The sequence below is a fragment of the Megalobrama amblycephala genome, linkage group LG9, assembly GCF_018812025.1.
Source record: "Megalobrama amblycephala isolate DHTTF-2021 linkage group LG9, ASM1881202v1, whole genome shotgun sequence".
Lineage (NCBI taxonomy): Eukaryota > Metazoa > Chordata > Actinopteri > Cypriniformes > Xenocyprididae > Megalobrama > Megalobrama amblycephala.
In genome coordinates, this window is record NC_063052.1 from 23,867,071 (window position 1) to 23,885,489 (window position 18,419).

Here is an 18,419-nt window from a genome sequence, read left to right on the forward strand (position 1 = left end):
TTTTATATTCATCATCCTAGGCTGTATCCGAGCCCCTTCACTCTGGATCCTTTATCTTTCATTTAAATACATTTTACACATGAAAACTGAATAATGGATGTGTTGGCAATTGTTTTGTTTCATTAACAAAGCTGAAAAAGAAATGAATCATATACACTCAAAATGAACATGGTTGTTACATCAGTAGCCCAACAAATGCTATTTTAGTTTGTATGGAGTGGTCATGGGGTCAGCTATGTTGAGATCAGACATGGGACTTGCTTGGGTCCCTAGAACCATTCCAACATATTAGCTAAGGCCCTGCTCGTATTCATCCAAATACAGTCTCACAAGATCTCACACCAATTGTAATTTACTTTACCAACCGCCAGAGTGCAGGGTTTCACTGTGCTCGGACCCTGCACTTCCTCTCCAGCTCTCACGGTGGAGGATTAAACAGTGAAGTTAACTAGAGTGCGCGCGCCTGCCCTGCTCTTATGTTGAGAGAGGAGACTGCGGGTCGGACTATCCATCACCTTTAACGCTGAACCCGATGGAGCTGCTTTTATCACCGTAGACAATCTGGACATGGAATCGAATGGAAAATGAGTCCAGTGCGCAAACTGCACTGAGGAACTTTTTCTGGCATCGCTTGGAATTTGTTCTTATACTTAAACAGTGGGTAAGTTTTATCACATTAATATCAAAACGCGCAGAATTTGGTGATGTTTTACGCATTGATGGAATAACCATTTTAACTCACAGTTTAATGCTTACATGGCCAAATATGTACATGTATGGACACATTTTGCATTTTATGTCTACAGAAGAAATATTAGTCTGTCAGCAGTGTTTTTTGGGGGGAACAATAAAGTGCAGTTCAGACTTGTACTGTTTCAATCCCATTTTGGTACCACTAATTACGCGCATAGTTCGTAGTAAATGTAATCTAATATTCTTTATAATAGGAAATCGATTACAAGATCCTAGGTTATCAGTATTTGATATTTCATTTGGTGTCGGTCGTTAAAATAAGAAAATATAAAAAATGCAATTCGTGCAAACAGCATATCTGAATGCACCTCTTCTATGATGAACATGTCATCTATTTCTGAATTAAAAGTCATTCTAGTATTTTTCGTTAAGCTAAAAGTCAAACATTGCTACGTGGTGTAACTTGCCAGAAAACTAAACAAGAAAGAAGGCGCACTGATAGGCTGTAAATCTTGAAAAAGGAAATGATGGCATACGTTGTTTGGAATATATTTAAAAACAAACAAAACAAACAAACAAAAATTAATGAGGGAATCAGTTTTGTTTTAAAATTGCTTTAATATATCGGAAACTTTTGCCTGCCAAGTCAGTGGCGTAACCAAGGTGCAGGAAGCCATTTTGTCATGTGACATGACTATGCGTAAATGTCATGTTTTTCTAATATATATTTGTATATATATATATATATATATATATATATATATATATATATATATATATATATATATATATATATATATATACACTGCCCTCCAAAAGTTTGGAAACGCCCTAGAAAAGTGGGGTTTTGGACAATATTGGCATGAATCCTTTTTAATTTGTGATAATTTTGCACTGGTAAGGGACAACACAAACTACGAAAACATATTTTATTACATAAACAGTTTATACATATAAAAAACTTACATTTTCGATTCATCAAACTATCCACCATTAGCAGCTATCTGACCTAAACTGGGTTCTAATTGGTTCATTGTATTCTAAACTTAATTGGCAATCAACTGTTGAAGCTATTAAGGTGTGCTGACCCAAAAATCTTTTACAAACCTGGGCCAAGTTTAAACCAGTAACCAGGCATCACAGCTGGCAAAGGGGCATATCTGACTTTGACATGTATATATTGCCATTATTATGTAATCAAAATGAAAATTATTATTGCTTCAATGATAATGTCAAGTTACTTTAATGTATTTGCACCAAAAAATGATAAGGATTTATGCTGATATCGTCCAAAACCACACTTTGCCATGTGTTTCCAAACTTTTGGAGGGCATTGTATATATATATATATATATATATATATATATATATATATATATATATATATATATATATATATATATATATATATATATATAAATTCCTCATTTGTATAAAAACAGAGCACTTGGATGCTTTGTCTGTTTATTTTGATCTCTACATTTTCCAAGTAGTTGCACAAGTTTTGGTCAGCCCTTGATGAAAAACTATTTATTGATTACTTCATTGGATTCATTCAGCTTTTGTAGCGTAGAATAAAGTTACTGCAGAGATTGGTCGCTTGTAGTATTCCTCATTTGTGAGTGGCTTTGGATACAATCATCTGCTAAATGAAAAATGTAAATATTTACATATTTAGTATATGTAGCAGATCTGCATCTCTTGTCCATGAACTTTTATAACACAAATTAACACCATGAAAATTAGGCCATGGTGCACATGAGGCTGTCCAGCAGCACGGCCCATGTGAGCACTTGATTATTCATCATATTTCAGTAAACTCCATGCTTTCCAGGATTATTTCAATACATGCAATGCAAATAGGCTACACGGGAGCACAACAGTGCACTCGCCCAGAGCAAACACCTGCACGTGGGCTATTCACACGCAGTCACCTCAATTAATCTGGCCAGGTGCATTAAAATACTGCATCAAACTGGGACACACTTAGGATTGCTTACTGTAAGAACTGCAAGAGGTTGCTTGCAATAGTTTTGTCCATCTTGCAGGGCTGGAAGGCTCGGGAGGCTTTCAGCAGCCCGTAACGGCACGTCGGCCTCTTTTATCTAAAAATAACAATAATGATAACAAAAATGTGGCACTCAAAGGAAGCAGAGGGCATGAATAATTGAGTAACACAGAGAGATACACGTTCTCTGTGGTATGGTCTCAGAGTATTGGGGTCAGCTCCTCGCTCTGTGTTCCAGGGAATCTCTCCCACGGGGACGACGCTGAGCTCATTCCACACAATGCCTGACTGAAGAGCAATTTCATTATAAAGCAACGTTATCGGAGTCTCTGACTTAACAAGTCACCCGTTTTCTGTTTTAATCAACACACACTTATCATGCTCGAACTTGTCCATTCAAAAGTGTAACATGATTAATTCAAATTATTTCAAGGACTGCTTCCCTCTAGAGACTACAGTATAAAAATGTTTTGTCAGCTAACCTATAAAACGTGCTTCATCTTCACATAACTGGATTTAGTTGTGTTCACAAATTTGTTACACTAATCAAAGTATTTTTTAAGGGTCAGGTCAGGCAGCAATAGCTTCTTAAGGTAACCGTAGAGTGAGTGAACGAAAAGTGGGCATTGTTGGTAGATTCAAAATAGTGCGCTCATAAAAAAAAAACAAAAAACACTTTTTCTTTTTGTTTTGTGATTCCACTATCGTAAATTAATGTAAATATATTAAAAGTGTAATAATAATATTACAATAATATTTCATGTAATTCCTATTTGCTAGTTATAGACATTTGAACACATGCAGTTAGGCACTGCATTTCACTTTTTTCAGAAAATATGTATAGTAAACTACTTATATAAAAAGTTATAAAAGTTAAAAAAAAAATTGTTGATTGTTTCTGCTGAAAAAGCATGTCACCTTCTCTTAATGTGGTCAAGGTGACTTTTTGAAAATTGTAGCTGGTTCATTTTGATCAAGGTACCAGGTCAAGTCTCTGCCTCAATGTGATGATTCATTATTTGATCAAAAACAGCAGTAAAAACTGTAATATAACAATTATTAAAATTCAAAATAACGGTTTTCTATTTTTATATAATTTATTTCTGTGATGGCAAAGCCGATTTTTCAGCAGCCATTACTCCAGTTTTCAGTGTCACATGATCCTTCAGAAATCATTTTAATATGCTTTTGCTGCTCAGGTAACATTTCTTATTATTATTAGAGATATATCGACCAATAATCGGTATCAGCCGATAGTGTGAAATGTTGCTTTTATCGGCCGATACCGATTATCTCTAATAATAAGATCAAATGTTACCTTATGTTATAATTTAAAAACAGCCGATAGTCAGGGCCGATATATCCTGTCAGTCAAAAGAGGGCAGGAAAATGCATTGAATTTCTGCTTTGTGTAAAGAAAATGCTAAGAAACCAGTTTGATGTTCAATATTAATAGTAATTATATGAATCAAAGGTGCCGTAGAACGTCTTTTTAAAAGATGTAATATAAGTCTAAGGTGTCCCGTGAATGTGTCTGTGAAGTTTCAGCTCAAAATACCCCATAGATTTTTTTAATTAAATTTTTTAACTGCCTATTTTGGGGCATCATTAAATATGAGCCGATTTAGGCTGCGGCCCCTTTAAATGCTCACGCTCCCCGCCCAGACGTCCTGCCCTTGTCTAATGCTTGAACATGGGCTGGCATATGCAAATATTGGGGGCGTACACCCTGACTGTTACATAACAGTCGGTGTTATGTTGAGATTCGCCTGTTCTTCGGAGGTCTTTTAAACAAATTAGATTTATATAATAAGGAGGAAACAATGGAGTTTGAGACTCACTGTATGTCATTTCCATGTAATGAACTCTTGTTATTTAACTATGCCAAGATAAATTCCATTTTTAATTCTAGGGCACCTTTAATAACATTCAGAAAGTTAAGAAATATTAATATAATCTTCAAAATTTAGTTAATGTGTGTTAATTTGAGTAATGTGTTTGTTTATAAATTGATACCAGTTACTCTGAAGCAAGTTGATAAAATGGAGAGAATAAAGTGTTTATTTGCATTTCTTTCAAAATATAATAATTAAAAATATAATGATTAATTATAATGAAATTATCATTAATTTAAAAAAAAGGTATAAAAGGCAGAACCCACAAATTATCGGTATTATTATCGGTATCGGCAGATATCACCCTGAATAATCAGCTATCAGTATCGGTGGAGAAATTTAATATCGGTGCATCTCTAATTATTATCAATGTATTTTATGAAAACCATGAGACAATTTTTTGTGGATTCTTTAATGAATAGAACATTAAAAAACAGCATTCATTTAAAAAATAGAATTTGTTTTGCAACAAAGTAAAAGTCTTTACTTTCAATCAGTACTTACTTTTAATCAGTTTAATACATTCTTGCTGAATAAAAGTATGAATTGTTATTAAAGAAATCTTAATGGCCCCAGACTTTCGAAAGGAATTGTATCTGTGCTATATCGGATGAGGAATTTTACAGGCTTCAACTGTTGTATGACATTAGCTCATAATTGAATGATGATTAATGATCATAATCAATCAGAACAGTTTTAAAAAGTGTCCCACTTTAACAGATGTTTTAAGGAAAAGTCAAAAAATCAGACCCTCACAAGTTATTGAATGCAATTTTACAACAGGGTGTTTTAATTGATCAAGTCAGCAAAAACACTATAAAAATAGGTGATTATTATTAATATTATTTATAGAGATTTATATGTATCCACTAATGCTTTAGCTAAACATTTTATTTTCTTTTACAGCTTGAAAACACAAATGCAAAATGAGTAACATCTATGAGTCCGCTGCCACCACGCTGGGCCTCTTCAACAGCCCATGTCTGACAAAAGTGGAGCTCCGTGTGGCCTGTAAAGGAATATCTGACAGGGATGCTCTGTCCAAGCCTGACCCCTGCGTTGTCCTCAAGATGCAGTCCCACGGGCAGTGGTTTGAGGTGTGTTCATGTTCGGGTTTTGTATTCTCTAGAGTCTAGCACAAACAAAATGATGTTTTTCATAGAGGAACATCTAATTTTCACCTACACAAAAACACAATCTAGAGTGTTATTGTCATATGTGTGTTTGAAAACCATTTTTAACAGTTTACATTGACTTTTTTCATACATCATTTCAAAGAAACAACTGTTTGTGTGTTAGGCAATCACACACTCCCTTTCCTCACTTTGAAACTGCTATGCATGTAGTAAATATTTCAGAAAACTTCTGGTGTTATCTGGTGTTATTGATGCTCGCAGAAAAGGGGACAGAGTCTTGTACAAACAGGCCAAATACACACTGGAAAAGGAGATCAGAGTGGCAAAGAGGAATTATTCTGATAAACTTCGGAATCAGTTCTCTTCTAATGACACAGCTTCAGTGTGGAAAGGTCTGAAAGACATTACCAACTACAAGACACCATCCCCCAGCTCTGTGGAGAATCAACGACTGGCAGACGATCTGAATGGGTTTTATTGCAGGTTTGAAAAATCACCATTCACACCTCCATCAACCCCACTCTCCCCCACACCTGCAATTCAGTTCAGTGAAGATGACGTGCGCCAGGTCTTCAGAAAGAACAAGAGAAGAAAGGCACCAGGCCCAGACAGCGTTTCACCAGCCTGTCTGAAAACCTGCGCTGACCAGCTGGCCCCCATCTTCACACAGATCTTCAACAGATCACTGGAGCTGTGCGAAGTCCCCTCATGCTTCAAACGCTCCACCATCATCCCTGTCCCAAAGAAACCCAAAATTACTGGACTAAATGACTACAGACCTGTGCTCTAACGTCTGTGGCCATGAAGTCATTTGAAAGACTGGTTCTGGCTTTTCTGAAGGACATCACTGGACCCTTACTGGACCCCCTGCAGTTTGCTTACCGAGCAAACAGGTCTGTGGATGATGCAGTCAATATGGGACTGCATTATGTTCTCCAGCATCTGGACAGACCAGGGTCTTATGTGAGGATCCTGTTTGTGGACTTCAGCTCTGCTTTTAACACCATTGTCCCATCACTCCTCCAGCCTAAACTAACTCAGCTCTCCGTGCCCACCTCTGTCTGTCAGTGGATCACCAGCTTCCTGACAGACAGGCAGCAGCTAGTGAGGCTGGGGAAATTCTCATCCAGCACCCTCACCATCAGCACCGGCGCCCCTCAGGGCTGTGTGCTCTCCCCACTGCTCTTCTCCCTCTACACCAACGACTGCACCTCTGAAGACCCCTCTGTCAAGCTCCTGAAGTTTGCGGATGACACCACACTGATCGGCCTCATCCAGGACGGTGACGAGTCTGCTTACAGACTGGAGGTTGAACAGCTGGCTGTCTGGTGCAGTCTTAACAACCTGGAGCTCAACACGCTCAAGACAGTGGAGATGATCGTGGACTTCAGGAAAAACCCACCTGCTCTCCCCCCACTCACCATCATGAACAGCACTGTGACTGCAGTGGAGTCATTCAGGTTCCTGGGCACCACCATCTCCCAGGACCTGAAGTGGGACAACCACATCGAGTCCATTGTGAAAAAGGCCCAGCAGAGGTTGTACTTCCTTCGCCAGCTGAGGAAGTTCAACCTACCACAGGAGCTGCTGAAACAGTTCTACTCTGCCATCATTGAATCCATCCTCTGCACTTCAATTACCGTCTGGTTCAGCTCAGCTACCAAATCTGACCTCAGAAGACTACAGAGGGTAGTCCGGTCTGCTGAGCGAATCATTGGCACAACCCTCCCCACTCTCCAAGAACTGTACTTATCCAGAGTGAGAAAAAGGGCAAAGAAGATCACTCTGGACCCCTCACATCCAGCACACTCCCTCTTTGAACTGTTGCCATCCGGTCGACGCTACAGAGCCCTGAGCACCAGAACAACCAGACACAGGAACAGTTTCTTCCCTCAAGCAATCCATCTCATGAACAGTTGACAAACACGGAACACACAACACTATTACATATTATTTACTTAAAACACTTATTTATATCTCAATTTGCACACATAATTGTACATACAATTGTCTATAATATATATTGTCTTTTGCTTTTTTTGCACTTTGTCTATCTTGTAAATTTGTATATTATTATTTTATTCTTTTTATTATGTGTCTTGTCTTGTCGCTGTTACTCTGTTGCACTGTGGAGCTTCTGTCACTAAAACAAATTCCTAGTATGTGTAAACAACATACCTGGCAATAAAGCTCTTTCTGATTCTTCTTCTTTCTTCTAAAAGGCGCATACTTCAGTAACAGTCCTTTCACAAACACTAATCTGGACTGAACAGAAGCTACTTATATAGTGCATGAGAGCTAGCTCTTTATGGAACCATATGTGCTTATGCATGTGTGCATGGCTGTTAAAGGCTGATTAATGTTCTGAGGCTGTAGTCTATGCTGTGATGTGAAAGTAATATTAAACAGTGCCGCTAGATCACAAAAAGCATTTACTCTGACTTGTGCCTCTCTAATAAAACCAAAGACGAGATTGTGCAGTTCTGCAGTAACTCAAGTGAATTGGCATGTTATTTTTTTGCTAGGTGTCTATGAATGGTTTCAGTTGCAGCACAAAACAGGTGTTTCTGACACACAGGAGTTTCGCTTGGCACAGCTAAGGGTATGATCCATAATTAATAAGGCAGTGCCATTTGAACTCCAGCTGTGAGCACTGAAGTTGAAAACTAAGTGATGTGTTTGAAACTATATAAGTGGGCTGATAGGCACCATAGTCTGGAGAATCTCACATAACTTGTCAAAAAAAAATGCTCTGCTCATATTTCACTTAAAATATATAGATTTTTTTTTTATTTTTTTTTTTATTTAAGTTACAATTGTTTGCATTGTGATGTTACTTTTTGGGACAACTGAGCACATTCTCCCCTGCATTCCTTTTTACACTACTGTAAAGCAACAATGAGTCTTATTTTTATATACTTATTACCATAATGTGACTAAAAAGATACAAAAATGAAAATTCTGTCATCATTTACTCACCCTCATGTCAGTCTGAACATGTATATAGTTCTTTCTTCTGCAGAACAAAAGATATTTTGAGGAATGTCTTTGTGTATTTTGTTTTGGTCCATAAAATGAAAGTTACAGGGTTACAGTTACAACAACTGTTTGGTTACAAACATTCTTCAAAATATCTTTTTTTGTGTTCCGCAGAAGAAAGAAAGTCTTACAGGTTTGGAACGACATGAGGGTGAGTAAATGATGACAGAATTTTCATTTTTGGGTGAATTGTTCCTTGAAATTGAACTATCCCTTAAAATTGATAAATGCATATATCACAGTAGTGGGGCACGCACCAAGAGACTCAAAGATTATGAAATAAAAAAAACTCACTTCCATTTATTAAATGTTCTTTATTAGTTCATAGGTGTAAATACATGCAAACTTAGCACAATACAAAACATAACACAACTGTTTAGGTCCACAAACCTTTGCAACATTTAGTCTAATAATGTAATCAATTGGTCTAAAACAAACAAGTTAATCAGTTAATTTGGAAAGCAGTCTACACATTAGCAGTTCCATATAATCAAGAAAAACACTTTATAACCACTGAGACTGAAATCAGTACTATTTTATATTGCAATACAATAATGTATATAATGGGAGTAGTGAAAGAGCAATGGCCAAATGCATTACAGTAAGAAGTGATAGATTGAAAGATAAATGTGATTAATTGTCCTGAAAATGTCACAGTGCAACAAAAAAAATGTTAATGTAGGTTTTATTGTCTTTATGCAAAAATGTATTTATTTATTATTTATTTATTTTAGAATTGAATATCATTTTAGGACATACTACTATTCAAAAGTTAAGATTTTTTAAATGTTTTTGAAAGAAGTCTTGGTAACAATTTATTTTACAGTTATCCTTGTTACACATGTTACATGTAACTATAGTAATAACTATAAATTATACATCTAACCCTAAACCAAACCTAATCCTAACCCTAACCCTATAGTAAGTACATGTTGTTCATAATATACTCATTAGTCAGTACTTAAATGTATAATTACACTGTAACAAGGACACCTTAAAATAAAGTGTAACCTACTGTAAGTCTCTTATGCTCACCAAGGCTGCATTTACTTGATTGGAAATACAGTAAAAACAGTATTGTGTATTGTAGTAATATTGTGAAATGTTATTACAATTTAAAATAACCATTTTCTATTTTAATGACGTAGCTGAATTGTTGCTGATTTGTTGCACAAGAAACATTTTTTATTATCATCAATGTTGAAAGCAGTTGTGCTACTTAATATGTTTGTGAAAAGGGTGACTTATATTCAAGATTATTAGATTATGATTAGAATGTTCAAAAGAACAACATTTATTTTTAGCAATATAAGTTTTACTGTCACTTTTGATCAATTTGCCCTTTCTGAATAAAAGTATTCTTGATGTCTTTCAAAAATGTATTGACCCCAAAATTTTGATGTCACGGGTGTTATGCATATAATCTACAAAGAGTATGTGTGACTCAGAATGAAGTTGTAAGTCAGAGGCAGAGCCAGAGCGACGATTGACCAAGTTGGAGCCAGAGAGAGCGTTGATCCAAGGTGGAGCCGATGGGTCGGAGGGCCGAGGTGGAGTCTGGGGCTCTGAGGCTTGAGGTGGAGCTGAGGAATCCACAGACTACAGCAGAGCTGATGACTGGGAAGCCCCAGGTGGATCCATGCAGCTGGGTGGAACAACTGGAGGAGACAAGAGTCTAAAGGGAGACAGTGGAGACAAGTCTGAGGAACTGGATGGTTTTGGCAGAGGAGCAGGGAGATGGAGGCTGGACAGGACCATCCGCGACGAAGGAGCCTTGGAGCTGGGCAGAGCCAATGGCGACAAAGAAGACTTGGCATTGGACAACAAAGAAGACTTGGTGCTGGACGTCAAAGGAGACTTAGTGCTGGACAATGAACGAGAGTTAGTGCTGGATGAAACCATTGGCAACAAGAAAGACTTGGGGCTGGGTTTAAGCAGTGCCGCAAAGACGAAGACGACTTGGAACTGGACTGAAATAGCGATGAGAAAGATGACTTGGAACTGGGATGAACCAGCAGAGACAAAGATGACTTGGAACTGGCCTGAACCAGAGGAGACAAAGACATCTTAGAACTGGGCTTATCCAGCGGTGACAAAGATGACTTGAAATTGAATGGGATCAGCGGAAAAGGTAGACCAGGAAACACTATATCATCCATCTCATCAAATAAGTTTATAGCATGCACCTCAGCGTCGAGAATATGGGCGGGCTCCAATCCATTCCGACGACATGTGCTAAGGAAGAAAGTAACCTGTGGTGATCGCTCTGGCTCTTGCTTTGTGGCAGGCTCAGGCTCTGAGTCTGCAATGGGCTCTGGCTTATGCTCCGTCCCAGTGATGGCTGAAGGCTGGCTGGGTTCTGGGTCCAAAGTGAGGATATGAATACACACAGTCAGTGGTCAGGATAGTGAGTGAAGCACGTTAGATCTAGAAAATTCCTTGTATGATCCTCCAGGGAGAAATCCCCTTGCTCCAGCAGGGGAAGGCAAACAACAGGTATATCCATAGTTTTAAATCATTTTGCTGTAATAATCTAATCTGTGGTCTTGGGTTCTGTCGGGGTTTTTTTTGGCACATTTCAAACTAGTGGCACATGCGATAAAAGGTTGAACCACGCTTTGCTGCTCACTTCCACTTACTTGTGTGTGCTGATTGTAATTTTAGCCACCCCTGTAATGGGTCATACCATCGACAATGGTCACACCTGTGCAGCTAGAAAACCCCTGCTCATTCAAAGACGTGCATTTATTGCATGGACGGAACAAGAGCATAACACAAGTGTCTAAAATGGATGTGCACAGTTCAGTTGATAAAGTTTGCCCTCTTGATGTAAATACTGTTAAACTGATTGTACAAAGCAAACTGTTAGCTGAAATAACCACAGCACTGTAATAAGAGCATACAGTTTATGTCAATCTGATGCACCTGAAAGTTGCATTCGTTACTGTAGCAACAGTAGAATATTAAGGGCTTGCTAGCATGTCAGCTTAGCGTAGCGTCAAAACACGTCAATTTATGAGATCAATACCATGTTTTCTATCCAAACTCACTTAACATCAGTCAAAATTTTTCTATCAGTTTTATATTTAGCTGCAGTAATATCTGGATGCCTTTGACCGTATAAGGGATTTCTTGTAACCTCATTAAAGGTGCTCTAAGTGATGTCACGCGTTTTTAGGCCAAAACATTTTTTGTCACATACAGCAAACATCTCCTCACTATCCGCTAGCTGCCTGTCCCCTGAACACACTGTAAAAAAACGCGGTCTCTGTAGTCGCCACAAGCTCCGAAAACGGCAATAAAAACAAACTGGTGCAGCCTGGACCACAAAACATAAATAAACATGCTCCAGCCAATAAACCGACAAGAATGATTTTAAATGCACGTTCATGACTGTTTCAGGAAGCAGTTTTATATATATATATATATATATATATATATATATATATATATATATATATATATAAAAAGCACACCTTTGGAATGAAACACTGAGGGACTTTGTTTTAGCTCTGATGAGAAGTGTACAGGAGTTTTTTTGTTTGTTTGTTTGTTTACTTGGTAGATGCATGAGTCTAATTTTAAAGGCATGTACTCCAATTTTGCATGAGAAATTGTCACTATAAAATAATAAATTGTCAGAAAACAGAGGTCAAAAATGGACATTTCTAATGATGTAAAAGGTCTTATTACTTATGCAGTAAATAAAAAACATAGAAAGGTGATTTATAAATTAACATTTACCAAAAAATAATGCTTTATAAGATATTCATTTATTCATGATACCTAATTTAAAATGTAATACATGTGTCATGAAAATGCTCCATTACATGAAGGTTGAGGATCCAAATGCAGTATTTATTCGAAGTGTAATCCACAGTCGTAACCCAAAACCAGGCACAGGTCATACACAAGCAAACAGTCCAAACAATGATTAAGTCCAAGGAGTAGGCAAAAACAGAGAAATCCAGGGGAACAGGTGTAGAATCCCCAAAAAAAAAAAATAGACTTAAAAACAATAGACATGAAGCCAGGAAGAATGCTCAGAAATGCAGCACAGACACATACAACACTAAGCAATGACTGACAGAGTGAACAAGGTTTATATAGGCTGGGACTAACAAGTTAATGACACACAGATGTAGACAATCAATCTTGATGAGACCAGGCAGAGGATTATGGGGGATGTAGTCCAAGTGTGAATGGCAATGAACAAGAGGGCAATGCCCTCTGATGGACAACCAGGTCATTCCAGCTGGTGATTCTGACAACGTGTTACATGAGCAAATGGTAATGTACATAAGCTTGTTGCAAAGCACAAAATCCACAAAATAATAATCCCCACTATACACCCCAAAATCATAAAATTTTGCCCCACCACTTTTGAAATTGTTGTGCCACCCTTGGTCAGGGGTGCTGTGCATACTGTATAATCCATGAAGAGAATGCATAATGCAGAATAAATGACAAAAGAATAGAATACTTTTCTTAGCAACTAGAATATAAAGCATTAACGTTAATGCAAGACAATGAACAGAAGAAACAGAGGGCTTAAATACACAGAGGAAGATCATTGTGTATTCTTGACAGGATTTGTCAGTTTCACTTCATTATTGATGGCACATACATGGGATTAAGTATAATACTATTTTAAGCAGTTTGTTATAGTTTGTTATAGTTGTAATGCTACCTGTCATAATAGCCTGTCACAAATTCAATTTGGACTTTAAGTACAATAATCTCATTGTTCTGTGGCCCTGTTCAGCTAAGGGCCACTGACATTGACTTTAGATGTGACTGAATATGAACTGAATCGATTTAGGCTATGAACTAGAACGGGGAAAATCCTTTTCATCATCCAAACAATCAGCCTGTAGGACTTCATTGATCCCAGAGGGGAATGTTTGTGTGAAGAGCTATTAACTAAATTCCTGAAATTTGAATTCGTTTTTTACAATCATTTTTTACTCTAATATAAGAACCTTATTTCATTTTTCAAAACTCTAGACAAAAAAATCACAACCGATAATCCAAATGCACATTTTCAAAACTTTTTCTAATCACTTGGATACAGTACACATAAACCTAAGATCATTTGTTCATTTAACTAAAATCACTTGTACAAAATGACACAACTAAACATAAAAGTATTACCATTTCAAAATGGAACTCACACATTACATCTGAGAAGACTGTCTATTCATTTCATTACAGTGATGTAACTATCAATTAATACAACTGGCTCAAAATGATAAGTAACTGTTGCTTTACTCTTGATACATAGTTTTTATGGAAACTGATGAACAATATTCCATGTTTAAATCATAAAAGTTTCAGGATAACAAGATCAATTGACACCAGTTACCACAGAACATGACTCAGTTGGACTACGTTATCTATGGATGTAATATTTCATCATCATTCTTTATCAGACAAAGTTTCTATGGTCCCATGTACCAACATTTACAGACCACATGTTTAGATTTGACATTACTGTATGCAAGATGGCCCACATGGGGGTGGAAGGTAAATGATAGGCGCCCTCACGAATAAGTCAGTCTTCTCCAGGCCATGGATGACGCATGCAATGACATCGCAGTGTCAGGCCTGGATTCGCCATGCCAGAAGATTCTTTCCAAGATGTTTAGCTAATGAAAACATCCATTGTGATGTGGTTGAGAACCTGTGGTCAAATCCACAAAACAAGGGTTGATGGAAACAAGTGCAGTGAGGAACACTGCAGTTGACATTTTACTGTACTGTAGTTTTTCTTTTGTAGCCACATTTTTCCTTTGATTGATTTGATTATTTCATCAATCAATTTCAGATTTTGTTCAATGATTCCACTGTGTCTGTACTATTCTCTGTAGTCCTATTATAGTGATGTATGTATGTGTAGAACTGTAATGAATCATGCATCACATATTTTGTACAACAATATTTAATGATTGTACAAACAACTACACATTGAAACTATGGGAAACTATCTTGTGTGTGGGTGATCTAAAGTAATGTTCCTATGATATTTCACAATAAATGTGTTATTTGAAGCAGCGATTCTACAAGTGCAAGGCTTCTTTAAAGATATGCATGCATGATGCAGTTTTGAACATCGGACAGTGTAACAGTCAGTCCACTGATGGCGAGCTTGATGAACCCATGTGCAGTTTATTAAGATCCAAAACATGAACAAAATACAAAAACACAGACGTGGCTTGGCTTGGCTTGACTTGACTTGACTATGAGCAGACTTTTGACTAAAGCACTCACCAACAGCAGGGTTACACAACAAAGTAACATGGAAAACAGTGGCTTAAATACTTGAACTTAGGGAACACATGACTAAGACAACCAATGGGCAAGTGACACAAGGAACAAGGGAACCAATGAACAAACATAACTCAGAAACCACATGACCATAAATAACCAATCAGCACATGACACATTGACTAAGGAAGCACATGAGGAGCAAGGGAAGCATGACAGAATCAAGAATCAAACTACAAAATAAAAGACATGAACATGAAACAAAACTATACATTACAGACAGCCTGTTTTACAAGTGATGATTGTTTTGAATTTTGTGTCTAGAGTTTTGAAAAATGACATCAATATTTTGAAACTGGTACCGAAATGATTGTAAAAAAAACTGTAAATCAAAACAGCAGAGCGGAGTGTGACATTTGCCATGTTCTTATTTGTTCCAGGTGGATCGGACAGAGGTGATTCGCAGCAGCATCATTCCAGTTTTCTCCAAAGTCTTCACAGTTGACTACTATTTTGAGGAAGTGCAGCGCCTCCGTTTTGAGCTCCATGACATCAGTAGCAACCATAATGGACTCAAAGAGGCTGACTTCCTGGGTGCCATGGAGTGTACGCTTGGACAGGTGAATGCATGGAGGAGCAGCAGAGTGCACACTTAACTGAAGCACAGTAGGGAAGATGAAAGCTTGTGAATGGAATGAGTGAGTAAGAGAGAGGATGAGTACATGAGAGGGATTGTGAGGATTCAAAAGGGCAGCAGAGAGCTCACGAGAGCGTGAAGATGCCTGGTGGGCAGATGGACTATTACTCCAAACTCTTTTTATCTAGTCTGTAATAAAAAAGGCTACAACCAGTGGTATATAAGAACATAAGAGGGTAAAGAGGACTTGAGGAAAGGAGAGTTCATATGAGGACAAGAAACTGAAGGATTTGGATGGTAATAACAGATACTTCTTTTGTTTCTCGCTGTTAAAAAGTGTATGCTGTCAACCATTTAAAATAAGTAAAATTTAAGTAAAATTGAAACAAAAATATCTGAATAACAGACAGACGTCAAAGATGAATTAAGAACTCTTTATTTTTTATGCAGCATTGAAGACACCTGATGATAACAAGCAGAATCACTGAAGGAAAGAGAAACACAAGAATTAACAGAGGTTTAGATGTTGATGTTGATTTTATTGAAAACGTTTGGTTACCGTTTCAGTGATCAGTATTTCATTTAGTTGGGCAGTTTGACTCTTTGCTTTTTATGTCAGTTTGTGGTTTTTGTAATGGTGTTTGCTAATTTTACACATTTTAAATGGTTGACTTTTAAGGAATTAATAATTCTAACGCAGTTCTTATATGTTGAATTTAATTAATAATATTGTTTGTAATCTGTTGCTACAATTTTATAGAGTAGATAGAGCGTATTACTTTTTACATATTTTAATCATATTTTTAATCATATTATCTTGGTATTAATCATATTTCCTATATATATATATATATATATATATATATATATATATATATATATATATATATATATATATATATATATATATATATATATAGGCAAGCTTCAATAGGCTAGACGAATATTTAGAAAAAAAATCATACTTTTTTCTAACTATTATTTCATATATAATGAATTTACTCTATTACACTGTAAAAAACATCTGTAGAAAGAAACGGGGGAAAAAATGTACTTTATCTGCTTTTTTTTCTGTACATTATCCAGTTCATTCAAAATATGGTTAAAGCACCTGTGAAAAATCAATATGGAAAATTACTTCATATAACCGTAGTACATTGACCCTTATTTCTTAGAATGAGTTCATAACTTGTTAGAGTTTACAGTCTGGTTTTCTGTATAAGTGTATCTGCTTCCCTCATGTCCTCTCCTTTTCCTTCATAGATTGTATCACAAAGAAAACTGTCTAAATCTTTACTGAAGCAAGGAAACACAACTGGCAAATCATCTATTACAGTAAGAATAGACGTTTCACCCACATTATTTCACACTGCAAATTTGTGCTCTTTTTTCATTATCTGAGCTATGACTTCTTTGAAATCACAGGTCACAGCTGAAGAGCTGTCTGGGAATGATGACTACGTGGAGCTTGCCTTCAGTGCCAAGAAACTGGATGACAAGGTGTGACATCTCTGTAATTGCTCAACAGGCACTTTACAGCAATATTGAGACAAACATCCGATAACGTTGCTCTTCATACTGTCATTTACTGTTTTATTACTATACTTCATGAAAAGCCACAATTCAAATGGAGCAATGCATCATCTGCTAATTTATTAAAATATACTGCTCTTTTTAATGTGCCATTACAAAATAATGACAAATTTGAGTCTAAATACACAGTGGACCATTCAAAAAACAAGAAAGGATGTGCATTATAGACTCCAAATGGGAGAAAGTCAGGACAGGCCATTCATTATACAATATATATATAAGAATGAGTTTTTTTGTTCAGGACTTTTTTAGCAAGTCGGATCCATTTCTGGAAATCTTCAGAGTGAATGATGATGGCACAGCATCACTGGTGCACAGAACAGAAGTGAGACTGATAGATATACACACATGCATCTGAAAACATGTAAAATAAATACATATTTAAGAAATATATTGTACATGTATTAACTGATCTTGGTATTTTCCTATTTACAGACCATTATGAACAATCTCAGTCCTGTCTGGAAATCCTTCAAAGTTTCTTTAAACACACTCTGCAGTGGAGACCATGAGCGGGAGTTAAAGGTAGGACAGCTATTTCCACTAATAATTTATTACATTATTATGCATACTGTTATGATAACTAGATATGCTTTTTAAGATATTTCTGACACAAAGCTGTGAATCATTTAATCAAAAGATATACTGCAGCAATGTGAACACACTTCATACAAGGCTTTTATGTCAGTGTCTTTCTTTCTTTTTCTCTCTATTTTGGCCTCGGCGTGACCATTTGGTCACATTAGATTAGAATCATCTTGGCAGATTTATGTAATGGCAGTCCTATCCATTCTGCCTCACCATTGCAGCTGACATCTTTCATAGTGAGCTAATTACTGACTGGGTAAATGGAGGCCGGCTGTTTGGAGGGTCCTGACAGTTGGCTGAGAGGAGCAGACATGGTGGAACCAGTGACAGAAATTGATGTTACTGCCCTTTAGTCCATTCAAGCCCACACAGTCCTTCTGGGTTTGAGAACTTTCTGTCCCTGGGTCCAGTTATAAAAACGTTTTAGGACTTTAGGACTTTAAGAAGCCCTGTTTTCTACCAGACATGACTGATTTAGGATCAAAAAGTGAGATTAGACTCAAAATACTGCTTTGTTGACTTCACATACTGTATATACTGTGGCATTCAAATCTTATTTTATA

General features: G+C 36.9%; 1 protein-coding gene across 5 annotated transcripts in view; it reads left to right on the top strand.

Moving 5' to 3' along the window:
- The first annotated feature begins 93 nt into the window (after positions 1 to 93).
- The window catches only part of cpne4b (copine IVb), a 42,595-nt gene continuing 24,269 nt past the window's right edge, over positions 94 to 18,419 (top strand). The window contains exons 1-7 of one of the 5 annotated variants that reach the window (XM_048202227.1): positions 94 to 661; positions 5,503 to 5,693; positions 15,479 to 15,658; positions 16,939 to 17,010; positions 17,101 to 17,175; positions 17,510 to 17,593; positions 17,704 to 17,793. In XM_048202227.1, coding sequence (XP_048058184.1) covers positions 5,523 to 5,693; positions 15,479 to 15,658; positions 16,939 to 17,010; positions 17,101 to 17,175; positions 17,510 to 17,593; positions 17,704 to 17,793 — 672 coding nt within the window. In that variant the 5' untranslated portion in view covers positions 94 to 661; positions 5,503 to 5,522. The other 4 variants (XM_048202224.1, XM_048202226.1, XM_048202228.1 and 1 more) reach the window with 4 other exon arrangements.